The 14,917-nt window shown below is 41.1% G+C and overlaps 1 protein-coding gene and 1 pseudogene across 4 annotated transcripts in view; one reads left to right on the top strand and one right to left on the bottom strand.

Annotated features, from left to right (window-relative positions):
* Positions 1–1,222: 1,222 nt before the first annotated feature.
* CRCP (CGRP receptor component) overlaps positions 1,223–14,917 on the top strand; it is a 45,718-nt gene continuing 32,023 nt past the window's right edge. For 3 of the 4 annotated variants that reach the window (XM_087868441.1, XM_045786119.2, XM_045786118.2), the window contains exons 1-2: positions 1,223–1,354; positions 12,309–12,345. In XM_087868441.1, coding sequence (XP_087724567.1) covers positions 1,347–1,354; positions 12,309–12,345 — 45 coding nt within the window. In that variant the 5' untranslated portion in view covers positions 1,223–1,346. Of the gene's footprint in view, positions 1,355–12,308; positions 12,346–14,917 lie in introns of those variants that run through there. The other variant, XM_045786120.2, reaches the window with a different exon arrangement.
* LOC123784705 (calponin-3 pseudogene) lies at positions 10,140–11,182 on the bottom strand (annotated as a pseudogene).

Below are 14,917 nucleotides of genomic sequence, written 5' to 3'. Positions count from 1 at the left end.
CACAAGCAGGGGGAGTGGGAGAGGAAGAAGCAGGCTCATAGCGGAAGAGCCTGATGTGGGGCTCGATCCCATAACGCCAGGATCACGCCCTGAGCCGAAGGCAGACGCTTAACCGCTGTGCCACCCAGGCGCCCCTCCTTCCAGTCTTTAAGAAATATTTTCCGGGAGTGCCTGGGTGGCTCAGTTGGTTAAGTGTCTACCTTCAGCTGGGGTCCTGGGATCAAGCCGGGAGTTGGGCTCCCTGCTCAGTGGGGAGACCACTTCTCCCTCTCCCTCTGCCTGTTGCTCCCCATGCTTGTGTGCTCTCTGTCAAATAAATAAACTCTTTAAAAATATATTTTCAAGCATACCAAAAATTTTAGAGGATAGTAGACATCAACTTTCCATGTCTGTTCTTTTAAGACACAACATATAGATTAGGTGGCTCTATCTCGCATAACTTTAGGTGTTTTTTTCCCTGTGTATAATTTTTCTTTAGACTATTAGAGTCCTACCAACATCATTTTCTATCTTTTAAAAACCTTACCTTGAGCATTTCCCCAGCATACCAAGTATGTGACATCATTTCTCATGGACGCATATATAATACTGTATGGCTGAAACATGATTTGTCAATTCCTCATTCATGGACATTGAGGCCATCGCCCTGAAAAAAAAAATCACTACACATCCATCTTTCCTCAAGCATCTGATAAGTCTAAATTCCTAGAAAGGCGGGAAGATCAGAGTCTGTACATGTCCTTACGGCTTTTTATATTTTTTGTTTGTTTGCCAAATAGCTCTCAAGAAGAATGGGAATGGGGAGAAGGGAACTTGAGGGTTTTTTCCCCCACTTTTTGAGACCTTTTATTCAATTATAACATACATAAAAATAAGTGCACATACGTGTACAACTCACTGATTTTTCAGAAGCGGAACACACCGCGCATCCAACATCGAAATCATGAGACAGAATATTTCCAGCAGCCCACAGCCGCCTCGCTCCTTGCCCTCACTATTCTCCGACGGGTGGGATTTTAATGCCACAGAGGCCTACTAACCCGGTTCTCTCTCTGGAAACTTAGTTTAAATACGTTGATATCACCTAGATCACGAAAACATGAGCTAGGTCCTGCCTGCGTAAGTTTAAGTCTTAAGTTCCGCGGGCAAAACGCACGGCATGCAGGTATAGCAGTGCCGTCCCTGCGTGCAGCGCGGCGATCCCGGCGTGCAGCGCGGCGATCCCGACGTACCCCGCGGCGCGCAGACCCGGCGACTGGGTGCACAACGCGGACGGCGGGAGTGGCGGCTGCTTGGCGTGTGGCTGCGTATCTGTTGGCGGCCGGAGGTGACGACCCGGGTTCGACATGGAAGTGTAAGTCGTTAGGGGCGCGTTCCCGGCTTTGCGCAGACGCCCACAGCCGGGGACTGCTGGGACGCCGGGAGTCGAGGGACGCGGGCAGGGGCGGCACCTTGCACAGGTTTGGGGGAAAGGCTTGGAGCGGGACGCGGGGAAGAAAGGGACCCTCGCTCTGCCCCCTCGGAACCTTCGTCCCTACTCCCACCTCCTGCCTGGGACGCGGGGCCCAGTGCGACTTGACCTGGCGGCCTTTCAGTGTGCCTGCTCCCTCCCTCTTTAGTTTCCTAACGTGTTCTGGGTCACCGTGGTGTCCCAGCGGGGTCTTAGAAGGTATAAAGCGCCGTGTCCGCCCTGGAAGTACCTGCGGAAGAGATGCATAAGCGCTGGGATAGAGCTTGGCTTACCTTGGGGGGCCCTCACTCAGAAGAGGTGCTCTCCGAGTTTGCTGAGCAGTTCGCCTTCCTACGAAAGGGGCAGGTTTTCTGGGAAGAAGGAAGTGCTTGAGCCAGGACCGAGACCACAGGAACAGTACGTGTGTGTGATGTTTGCTTATTGTTCGGCGTGCAGATGGAAGTTTTTGCAACTACTCCGCATATGGGTTTTTACATGGCTGACATTAACTTGTAGGTGTAACTGTATTGTGTTGTCTTTGGCGTTGGTTATTTAATACATTTTCCCTTGTGTTCTTTTATCTGTTTAGTGGTCCTATATACTACTATTTTGCAGATTTTTAAAAAACACAATATGTGTACGAAAGCGTCATGAAACAGTATTTTTACTACATGCAGTACACTCTGATATTGTCTCTTTTATTAAGAAAGAATGCTGACCCACTAAATTGATTTTGTAGTCCATTAATGGGGTTTAATCTGCATCTTGAAAAACATTCAGATACATTACTCTAGGCCTAGCTATTACCAATTTTTCCTCCCTCTTTACTAGAGCAGTTCCTGTCATTATGCAATCCGTTTTAACTTAGCCATCTTAAAAAATTCCTTGTCTGCTCATTCATGTCCACTTATTGCTCCATTTTTGCTTCCCCTTAAAACAAAATTGCTTGGAAGTGTTGTTTATCCCCTCATTCTCAATCATCCTGTTGGGCTTTCATCCTCACCAGTCTACAGAAATGGGTTTTGTGATGATTACCTGAGCCCTCCATTTTGTCAAATTCAAACGTCGATTTTTTTGGCCTCAACCTTCTTGATCTCTTAGCAGCAGTTGATACAGAAACTCTCGGTGTCAACTATACTTAAAAAAACCAAAACAAAAAACTAGAAACTCTTTTGACTTTGTGACATGCTGTCTGCATTTCCCCCTACATCAAGGACTACTTCTCAGTCTCCTTTCCTGGTTTGCCCTTCCTCCCTTGCTTGGCCTCTAAATGTTGAGGTGTCCTAGAACTCAGTCCTGGGACCCTTTCTTTCCACACTCTCTCCCTTGGTCATTTTACCCATCTATATGCTGATAACTCCCAAAAGTATATTTCTAGTCCTTTTCTCTCATCATCCATCCAACTGCTTAGTCCAAAAATCTAGCCCTCCTTCCTCACTCCTAAATCCAGCCCATCAGCCAGTCCTGTCATCTTCACTTTCAAGATATTTTGTGTACTGTTACTTTTCACCATCTCCATTGCTAACTCTGTAGTCTGTCATCTTTGGTCCAGATTAAGCAGTAGCCTTTGACTTCCATTCTTGCCCCCCCCCACTTCTGTTTTCCAGTCAGCAGCCAGAATCATCTTAAAATATTAATTGTGGGGCGCCTGGGTGGCACAGCGGTTAAGCGTCTGCCTTTGGCTCAGGGCGTGATCCTAGCGTTATGGGATCGAGCTCCACATCAGGCTCTTCCGCTAGGAGCCTGCTTCTTCCTCTCCCACTACCCCGCTTGTGTTCCCTCTCTCGCTGGCTATCTCTACCTCTGTCGAATGCATAAATAAATAAAACCTTTAAAAAAAATAATAAAATAAAATATTAATTGTATCTGGGATGCCTGGGTGGCTCAGTTGGTTAAGCGTCTGCCTTCGGTCCTAGGGTCCTGGCATCAAGTCCCGCATTGGGCTCCTTGGTCAGCGAGGAGCCTGCTTCTCTCTTTGCCTGCCGTTCCCCCTGCTTGTGCATGCTCGCTTGTTTTCTCTGACAAATAAATAAATAAAATCTTAAAAAATATATTAATTGGGTCAACTCACCCCTTGTATAAAACCTTGTATAAATATATTAATTGGGTCAACTCACCCCTTGTTCATTGACTTTCTGTTGTACTAAGAGGAAATCCACATTCCTTACTAGGACCTATATGACCCTCACCAACCCTCTCTCATGCTACTATCCCCACCTCCCAAACACACACATTTTCCAGGGCCAGTCAGGTAGTTTCTGTAGTCTTCCAGGGTCTTCAGGACCTTTGCATTGCTGTTCCCTCTGCCTGGTATACCTTTCTCTCAGTCCTGCTCCCTCTTTCTCTCTTTGATAGCTCAGGTTGAGTGTTGCTTTTCCTTTTCGGTCAACCCAAAATAAGTCCTCCTCTTGTCTCTTATTAGAGCATCATGATTTACTTTTCCTTTGAATAATTACAAGTTGTAATAATAGATGTATGTTTACTTGTTTAGTGTCTTGTTTCCCTCATGAGAAAGTTTCATGAAGGCAGGGACTGATGTCTTTTCACCTAGTGCTTAGCGCTACATTTGGCACACATAAGGCGTTCAGCAGATACTTGTTGAATGAAGTAATATAACAGTACTTCATTAATTTAACAGATTAATTAAAAATATAATTGAATTAGCTTCCTAATTGCTGAGCATGTAGATTTTCTGATTTTCCTAAGTGAAATGGTTTGAATCAAGAGTTTTTTCTCCTATAGCCGTCTGTCCATTTCTGCCAAGGAGTCAGTGACTTACTGAAACCAATCAAAAATTTTGCAGCTAGCAGTTTATGGGAAAGTAAGGTTTCTGTAGGAATGTGATTTGAGAGTAGAAGGACCCTTGGAATGGAAAGTTCTGGAGGCCTAACTTCTAGTTCCTTACTGGTCTCCAGCATGAGGTGCGATCCTTGGCAGTATGGTCCTTAGGATCTTCAGCAGAACCTTGTTTGTCTGAGAGGACAAACACATTGTACCTCTTTCAGTCATTCCTAGGACCTGGAAGGAGGAGGCATGAAAGGAAAACTTTTCTTAGTTTTTACTGCTTTTTTCCCTTCAATCACTGAGTAAATACATATTGAGCAAATAATACATAAAGACATACACTAGAAATTTTTTAAAGGTGAGGAATATTTATGCTTTATTTGATTGAGTTATAGAATTTAAAAAATAAAAACTTTATGACCATCATTTGGAAACATTTTTTCTTTCTTTCTTCTTTCTTTCTTTCTTTCTTTCTTTCTTTCTTTCTTTCTTTCTTTCTTTCTTTCTTTCTTTCAAGATTTTATTGATTTATTTGACAGAGATAGACAGCCAGCGAGAGAGGGAACACAAGCAGGGGGAGTGGGAGAGGAAGAAGCAGGCTCCCAGCAGAGGAGCCTGATGTGGGGCTCGATCCCAGAACGCCAGGATCACGCCCTGAGCCGAAGGCAGACGCTTAACGACTGAGCCACCCAGGCGCCCCTGTGTGATCTTTTTAAAATCATGTAAGAGTTTCCTTCGTTTTACAGCTGGAAATACTGAGATTTAGAGAAGTTAGCTAATAGGTCCTGTAACAGTTCAGTAATAGGACTGGAAAGAAGTTACTTGTTTGCTAGCTCCCAGGAGAATGCTACAGATTAAGTTTGTTGACTTTGAAATCTGCCCAGTTTTCTTGTACTTTAGTTTTTCAGAACATGACTTGAATCAATAACATAGGTTGAACATAGAGTTTGAGCAGTTCTGTTCGTCATTGTGTGCGTAAATTAACTGTGTGGCAATTAAAAGGTGCTGTTTGCATGTGTACGTGTGTTTCTAAAGAAAATCTGCCAATAGATCATTTTGTTCTGTTTATTCAGAATTTGGTTTTCCAAAGTAGTTGTTTACGTCCATTAAATTGACTCAGCAAGTTAAGCAAAATTTACAGGTTGTATTTCAAATAGCAAGTCAACTTCAGTCAACTAATTCATTACTTAAGGAAATTAAAGGACTGCCCACCTGTAAATATAGATTCAAACTATCTTTAAAATTCACGTGGAATAATTGCTTTAAACACCTGTAATTAAAATCAGTACTAGTCTAAGTCCTATAGGAAAATACGATGTTATGTGTAGGTGGGCAGTTTCTAGAAGTCTAAATGCTTATGAATGTATTACACAATACTGAAGTGCAAGCTATATATATAGCAGACAATTCCTGCTCAGAACAACAGCTTGTAAATATAAAATTGACAGATTATAGTCATCCTAAAAAAACACTGGAGGCAAATGGATTTTATGTCTTCAATGATAGGTTATACTAATGTCTTTTTTTTTTTTTTTTTAAGATTGTATTTATTTGAGAGAGAGAAAGACACAGCAAGAGAGGGAACACAAGCAAGGGGAGTGTGAAAGGGAGAAGCAGGCTTCCCGCTGAGCAGAGCCCGATGTGGGGCTCTATCCTAGGAGCCTGGGATCAGGCCCTGAGCCGAAGGCAGATGCTTAATGACTGAGCCACCCAGGCGCCCCTATACTAATGTCTTTTTTTAACCTTATGTAATTCTTTAGTTTTACATTTCCATTTTTCTCAACTTTTTAGCTTGAAAAATTCCAAATTCATAGAACAGTTGCAGAAAGAGCACCACAAATACCTTAGTATATCCTCTATCTAGAGTCACCATTTATTAACATTTTGATGCTTGCCTTCTCTCTCATACACATGTATACGTTCTCTCTCTCTCTACACACACATTCTCTCTCTCTACTGAATCATTTCAGAGTTGTAGATATATCATCTTACCCAGTCTTAAAAGTCTATTCTATTTAACTGCAATGCTATTGGTACACCCAGGGAATTTAGCATTGATGTACTGATATTATTAAAATACAAAATTTCTCCAGTGTCATTTTAGCTAGGTTATTTTTAACCACCGATTCAGGAGCCAGTCAAGAATCATATTTTTGGGGGCGCCTGGGTGGCACAACGGTTAAGCGTCTGCCTTCGGCTCAGGGCGTGATCCTGGCATTATGGGATTGAGCCCCACATCAGGCTCCTCTGCTATGAGCCTGCTTCTTCCTCTCCCACTCCCCCTGCTTGTGTTCCCTCTCTCGCTGGCTGTCTCTATCTCTGTTGAATAAATAAATAAAATCTTTAAAAAAAAAAAAAAGAATCATATTTTTGGTTGTCATACAACTTTTAGTTGTCATAGTTCTTTAATCTTCTTTACTCTAAAAACAGTTTCCTAGCCTGTTTTTGTGACATTGACATTGTTACAGATGACATTGATATTTGAAGAATCTAAACCAGTTGTTTTGAAGTATGTTCCTCAATTTGGATTTGTCTGGTTATATCCTTATGGCTAGATTCAAATTAGACATTCTTCGTCAGGATTGCTGTAAGGGATGTGTCTTTCTCAGTGCATCACATCATCATCACTGTTGTTAGTGAGATCACTTGATTAAGTTGATGTCCAGTCTCACCATATCCTGTTCCCAGCAACCTGCCACTTAGTGGTGGTTATAGTAGGATAAAAGCTGTCTTAAAAACTTTTCTCGATATGCATAATTCATTTAGGAGTCGAAATGAACATAGTTCACTTCATAAAAGGTAGATCCTATGCTTATTGACATTTTATTAAATAAAGGAAAGCCTAGCATATATTGGCATTTATTCCATTAATATTTTACCGAGTAAAAAAATATTTATCTTTCTAAGAAAAGAATAAATGAATAAACCAGCTTCTGCCAGCCAGAATCTCCAAGATGCGGTACTTGTTTAAACATCCATTGTTCTCCTGGCCCCAAAACACAGGTTCATTCAAGCACATATGCCAGAAAGTGTCTCTCCTTTGTATATTGATTCTAGTAAAGACAGATGATATTCTTTGGATTCTTGCATTAACAGTATTGGCTTGGGCAGTGGGAAAGTAACTTGGAATAGCCAAGGACAGATTTTCCTAAGGCATAGAATATTCTGCATGACAGAGGAGAGGCCATGATTTGGAAATGAAGTTGTAACATAGGCACCTGGGATGGATCCCTTAGCCTTGAGGAAAAATAACATTTATATTATTTTTCCAGTCTGTTCCAGGAAGGATCTCTTAGTTACAGTGTATTTTAGGGCACACAGGGAGTTTTAACTCAATTTCAAGCAAAGATAGGAAGGAGCCTTGTGGACTGACTTCCTGACTAAGTAGGCGAAGATGACATGTGGTTTGATTTGTCCTTTTCAATTTTAAGTGAACCATATCATGTACACTAATTATGCATTGTCCTTCTTGTGTTAGATTCCTTTTAAATAACATATTCTTTGTGACCTGAGTGCAGTTGTGGTCATTTGGGCAAAGCAACGCTTTTGTGAGATCCCAGCTATTTGGGGCACCTGGGTGGCTCAGCCGTTAGGCGTCTGCCTTCGGCTCGGGTCATGATGCCAGTGTTCTGGGATTGACCCCCGCATCTGGCTCCCTGCTTGGCGGGAAGCCTGCTTCTCCCTCTCACACTCCCCTGCTTGTGTTCCCTCTCTCACTGTCTCTCTCTCTCTCTAATAAATAAATAAATCTTCAAAAAAAAAAAAAAAAGACCCCCCTATTTGTTGAATGTCTAGCAGCATTTGGTAAGCTTCACGTGTTGATTTGCTTAGATCGCTGACACCACTGTGCTGCTGACCACAGGCCTAGGTCAGATCCTTGTGGTAACCACCTGCTAGTTTGCTTTATTGATTGCTTAGGGAAGTCACCCATCTGTTTGGCTCACGTTTTTGAAATTTCGTGTCAGCATTTTCATCATATCGTCCTGCTCCTGGTTTAGGAACAAACGTTTAGTAGTCTTTATTACACATTATTTCAAGTCTGAAGTGCTTCCTGAATTTTTAGGATTCTGCATTACCGGTTTTCATTTGTCTAATCCAGTCTTATTTTTCACAGTTCCTAGTTATCTTCCACTTCAGTTAGGCTGTGTGACCTTAAGCAAGTTTTTAAATCTCTGAGCCTCAGCTTCATCATCTATAAAGAAGAAATCACAATAGCTCCTACATCACAGGGTTTTTTTAATGAGAATTCGGAGAGGTGATATCTTTAAAAAATAATAGCTTCCATTAAGGAAGATCTTAATCAGTACCAAGAACAATGCTGCACTTTTAAAATTTGTTGTCTCACTTCATCATAACAGTTTTATGAGGTAGGAAGAAGTTACGGTAGTAACAGGGATAGTGATAATAGATGGCGTTTATTGAGTACTTACTGTATTCCATTACTTTACATCTTTTGGTTTAATCCTGTAAATAATCTTACATGGTTAGTACTCTGTCATTTTATGGATGAGGAAATTTAAGTACAGAGAGGTTAAGTAACTTGCTTAAGTTCACAGAGCTCTCATGTTCAGTGGAACTGGTTTAGAATCCAAGTACTACTTTGTTATCCCCATTTTTTTTAATGTTCAAAAAATATTTGTTTATAAAAAATACGGTGGGATAAATTTATACTGAGAAATGCAGCAATAAATACAGTTGAAGAGAACAGAGCAACTCTACGTTGATACATTGGCACAAACAGGAAGAGCAAACGCGTGGCCCAGACCTGAATATCTGCAGGCCAGTTTCATACACGCTCCTTTAGAAACACCACCCTGAAAAGATCTTGTCAGTTTAGGTAAGAGAATGAGTACACATAAAATCACAGATGCTCCCTGATCAGGACTTTACTTAAAAATTAGCAAACAATACTGTAGAGACATTGATATGTAAATTTCTAAAATGCTGCATCTTAAATTTAGTTGGTGAAGACCACATTTAGCTTTAAGCATGAGGTTAGTCCTCCACTCGGAAAAGAGATACTAAACTGTAAAAAACCAAAAAAAAAAAAAAACAACAAAAAACCCTTCCCATTGTTTAAAATCCCAGTTTATTAAGTAGATTGTTTAAAAAAAATAAAAAAAGGGGGCGCCTGAGTGGCACAGCGGTTAAGCGTCTGCCTTCGGTTCAGGGCGTGATCCCGGCGTTGTGGGCTGGAGCCCCACATCAGGCTCCTCCACTATGAGCCTGCTTCTTCCTCTCCCACTCCCCCTGCTTGTGTTCCCTCTCTCGCTGGCTGTCTCTGTCTCTGTCAAATAAATAAATAAAATCTTTAAAAAAAATAAAAAATAAAAAAAGGTCTTTGCAGGAGGCTAGGTGGCTCAGTTTTTGGGCGTCTGCTCAGGTCATGATCCTAGAATCCCGGGATTGAGTCCTGCTTCAGGCTCCCTGCTTAGTGGAGAGTCTGCTTCTCCCTCTGACCCTCACCCCACTCGTGCTCTCCCTCTCTCTCTCAAATAAATAAATAAAATCTTTAAAAAAAAAAAAGTCTTTGGGATGCCTGGGTGGCTCAGTCAGTTAAGCGTCTGCCTTTGGCTCAGGTCAGGATCCCCCACGGCCCTGGGATCAAGTCCTGCGTAGGGCTCCTTGCTCAGCAGGGAGCTTGCTTCTCCCTCTGCCTGCCACTCCCTCTGCTTGTGCGCGCTCTCTCTCTTTCACAAATAAAATCGTTAAAAAGAAAAAGCATAGGTCTTTAAAAATAAGAAAATTGACTGTGCAGTAGTACTCCCCTTTCACAGTATTTCTTTTTACTTCATATGGGAGTTATTGCCTCTGCTGTAGGATTGAACTATTATAGCACTAAAAGACAACTCTTTAGGGAAGAGGCAGAAAAAGGAAAAGGGAATGTATGTAAAGCAATATTTCTTTTAGGTACAATAAGCATAATAGTGTTTTAGAAAGACAAGATAAAAATTATTCAAAGCTAGCTTGGTTCTCACTGAATAAAAACAATGGGCTAAATACTGAGCTCCTGTGTGTCAGTATAATAATCAGTGCCTTGGTCGCCATATTGGTACTCTCTGGGGTGGTCATCTTGGTACTCTCCGTCATACTCATCTGGGTATTCTGCCTGATAATCACTGTCACTAATTTCAGACCCATTTGTTCCTATTCCTTGGCTTCCATTGTGAATGACAGGTTCTGTGGTAGCGGCACAGTATTTGGGATCGTGTACTTGCCGCCCAAGCCCATACACACTCATTCCTTTCCGGGAAGCAACTTTGTTGGTTCCCATCTGTAGAGAAATTGTTGAGTTGTCCCCTGGTTGTAATGTTACCTTCTGACCATAGATGTCTCTTCTGGTACCTGGTGCGAACATCCCTGCCTGGCTGGCTCCTTTGTTGGTGCCCATCTGCAGACTAATTGTGGCCTGGTCAGAAGGCTTGTCAGTTTGCATTTTGGGATCATAAAGATGCCTCCTGGTCCCATAGGCTGTCATACCTGCCTGGCTGGCGCATTTGTTGGTTCGCATCTGCAAACCAATTACTCTTTGGCCAGCTTTTAATTTTCCTTCATCAGAACGTCTTGTTTGTTTTTCATCATACTTAACTCCAGTGTCAGTGGTTGTATGGAATCCTTTTGTTTTAGCCAGACCTGCCAGAGCCACCAGCATAGTCTGAACCTGGGTCACGTTTCCATTCTCAAAAAGATCATTTGCTTCAAATATGTCATGTGGCTTCATGCCGTAGGGCTGAATAGCTTTAATAAAGTTGCCAGTATTCTCCAGTTGAGGCCAGTTTAACGAGGACTCATTAACCTTCTTCATTGAGCCTGGCTGTAGCTTGTTTATGAGCTCGCAGAGGATGATGCCATCTTTTAAGCCCAGCTGAAAGTTGGTGCCAGTGCTCATGCCTGTCTCCTCTTCTGTCCAGTTTCGAAGATCTTCTTCTGCCTGATGCTCATGCTTGGAAGCGGTCCTGCTCTTGACCTCGATGGAGAGCCTGTTAAGAAGGGCCCTTGTTGAAGTGGGTCATGGTGGTTCGGGCGGCAGGAAGAGGCTGCGCTTGGGTCTTGGGCCTGGGGGTTTCTCGTACTCAGCTTCCCCACTCCTGGCCCCAAGGAGCGGCTGCAGTGGGAGGTGCTTGGAGTTCACTCCCCTGGGCTGCGCAGGAGACTCCCAGATGTGGCGGCGGGCACGGGTGGTGTTCGGCGCTTGGTCCAATTGGGTCCTGCAGAGCCTCCTGCTCCGCTCCCCATTTTTTGTTTTAAATGAGAAGCTTAGGGGGTTAATAAACTCCCATACCTTGTAAGTGGCAGAGCTAGAATATGAACCCAGATTTGTCTGATTTCAAAACTGTACTCTTAATTATCACACTATACTGCCTCTAGACTATTAAAACAGTAAGTACTTCTGATGTGGTATTGTAGAATGGCTTGATTACACTTTAATACAAGTCACATTGCTGTGCCCACTCACACATGAAAGACATTTTGCCTTGATCGCAGGGGTACCACGCTTTGACCACGGCTTGACACATGAACTTTACCTGTTGAATTGATATAGAAGATGAACACCTTTGTGGATATCTAGCAGGATTCTTGACATTGCTGGAATTCCCAGTAGTGATGTTAATGTTAATGATCCCATTTCTGGTGATTCAGCAGGGTGACTTGCCTGCCCAAGATGTCAATAACTGGTGGGAGGCAGATGGTACTGGGGAAAGGACATGGCTGTGTTTATTGATGCCCCTTCCTAACCGTCCGGTTTTCCCATGTTCTTCCTGTAAGTGACATCTTCCAGATGACTGACTTCTCTTAACTTCTGCCTACATAGATTAAGGATAAGTATAGTATTTTGATCACCTACTTAGTAATGGATGTGTTATATACTATGGCTGTAAAGAGGGAGATTTGCTCTGAAATTGTCCATTGCCCACAAAACCAGTAGGACTTAGGACGTTACTCAGTTTTAGGTTGTAGTCCCTAAATTCCTGAACTGAACTACTAAATCTTGCTACAGGAAGTATTTTACAGATATTTAATTACCACAAAGGAACGTAAGCCCAGACTGATGATAATTTACTTTATTTTGCAGGAAGGATGCCAATTCTGCGCTGCTCAGTAACTACGAGGTAAGTAGCTTTGAAGTGAACTATTGAATTTTCCTCTCTGGTAGTTTGCCCTTTGCTTCTGAAGGTTATTGAATTCATTTTAGTTAAAATGACTGAATTCATTTGGCTTTTCCACTTTAAAATAGGACAAATGGCACCATCTGGTGGACCTTGGAATTATAAGCTTGGTAAATCATACATAGTAATTCAGGGAAACTGGGAAGACTTTAGTTTATAGTAGGCAACCTTCCCCAAATCCCAAATATTTTAGATCTTTATTTGATATGCCTTCATGGGATAGAAGCATCTATTTTGGAACTGTTTCTGTCTGCAAAGTTTTCCATTAAAATACTTATGCCTTTTCCTAATTACTACTCTTTACCTATAAAATGCTTTTATATATTATTATTTCGATCCTCATAATAGTCTCATAAGTATTAACACTTTTGTTTTGAAAGTGACAGCTTAGTTGACACACCGTTATGAATAATTTAGTATGAACTAGCAGATTTGGACTTTGGGGGCTTGAGGGTTGGGTTGCTGCAGAAAGGGAGGAAAAAAGGAAAGAAGTTGGTGAGAGGGGAGATAATAACATTTTTCCCTACCTTCTATTTTGCCTTTGTTTTTTTGGTATTAGCAAAGCCATCTGATAGGTTAACTGCAGGTATATAAAGAACCATTCATGTATTCACTGTCAATTTTTCATTTTCTAGAATCTAAATTCATGAAGACTTAAGGAGATTTGAGTCTCTATTGTGTGATAGAAAATAGAAGGTAGTGGAATTAACACAGTTGGCCATACTCCTTACTTAAATTGTTGCTGCTAATAGCAGGAAGGAAATGGTTGTTACTCAAGCCATTGGCTTTTAGGAACCTCCTTGTCCAGTTTGGATGCTGCTAGATGTTTGGGTGTTTTACGTATTGGGGAAACATCACATTAATTAGATCTCATGACACTATTTCTGAAAAGATAATGACAGGCAGGGGAGGGGTTGTATTGTATCTAGTAATGGTTTATGAGTCTGTACTTACTTCCTTTGGTTCTCTGGCATAATCTCCAAAATAGGAAAGATATATCCTCTACCCACCCTCCTCAGCACTAACACATATATGTTTTTCCCTTGTGGGAAAGTTTACTTCTAAAGTTCTGTAGCATTTTTTTCTCTTCTCTTCTTCTTCTTCTTTTTTTTTTTTTTGTAAAATTTATGTTTATCACTTGCCTCGTAATTTTTCCTTTTCAGAAATAAATTTACTAGATTTTCATATTAGTGAAGCAGGATCCTGTTTTAGAAAAAACTTATTTTTAGGAAAAAAATTTTTAGTTGAAGCACAGTTGACAGATAACATTAGTTTCAGGCATACAACATAATGATTCAATATTTGTACATTGTGAAATTACCACAATAAATCTAGTTAACATCTATTACCATATATATAGATTTTTTTTCTTGTGATGAGAACTTTTAAGATTTATTCTCTTAGCAACTTTCAAATATTCAGTACAGTTTTACTGTAGTTGCTATGCTGTATGTTATATCGTCATTATTTATTTATTTTATAACTGGAAATTTGTACCTTTTGACTCCCTTCCTGATTTTGCCCACCATCTTCCTTCTGCTTCTGGCAGCCATGAATCTGTTCTCTATGACTCTGAGCTTGTTTTTTTTTTTTTTTAAATAAGATTTTATCTATCTATCTATCTGTCTATCTGAGAGGGAGCGCACGCATATACTAGCCAGTGGAGGAGCAGAGGGAAAGGGACAAGCAGACTCTGCTGAGCGTGGAGCCCAGTGCAGGGCTTGATCCCACAACCCTGAAATCATGACCTGAGCTGAAATCAGGAGTCGCATACTTCACCAGCTGAGCCACCCAGGCACCACTTAGTTTGGTTTTTAAGATTCCACGTGTAAGTGAGATCATACAGTATTTCTCTGACTTATTTTACTTAGCATAATATCTCCAAGGTCCATCCATGTTGCAAATGGCAAGATCTCATTCTTTCTTATGACCACATAATATTCCATTGTATATATTAAAACCATATTTTTGTATTCATCTGTTGATGGACGCCCAGGTTGTTTCCATATCTTGGCTATTGTAAATAATGCTGCATTGAACATTATGGTGCAAATGTCTTTTGAGTTAGTGTTTTTATTTTGTTTTGATAAAATACCCAGAAGTGGAATTGTTGAATTATATAGTGATTTTATTTTTAACTTTTTGAGGAACCTCCATACTGTTTTCTATAGTGGTTGCATAAATTTACATTCCCACCAACAGTGCACAAGGGTTTCCTTTTCTTCTTATCCTTTCCAACACTTATTATTTCTTGTCTTTTTGATGCTAGCCATTTTAACAAGTGTGAAGTGATACCTCATTGTGGATTTTGATTTGCGTGTCCCTGATGATTAGTGACGTTGAGCATCTTCTTATGTGTCTGTTGGCCATCTGGATGTCTTCTTTTGAAAAACGTCTCTTTAGATCCTCTGCCCATTTTTTAACGAGATTGGTTTTTTGGTATTTAGTTCTGTAAGTTCTTTATATATTTTGAATATTAAATACATGATTTGCAAATATTTGCTCTCATCTAGTA

This window comes from Ursus americanus, chromosome 2 (genome assembly GCF_024610735.1).
Source record: "Ursus americanus isolate L20-20 chromosome 2, mUrsAme1.1.p, whole genome shotgun sequence".
Classification (NCBI taxonomy): Eukaryota; Metazoa; Chordata; class Mammalia; order Carnivora; family Ursidae; genus Ursus; species Ursus americanus.
This window is presented reverse-complemented; position numbering and strand designations above follow the sequence as displayed.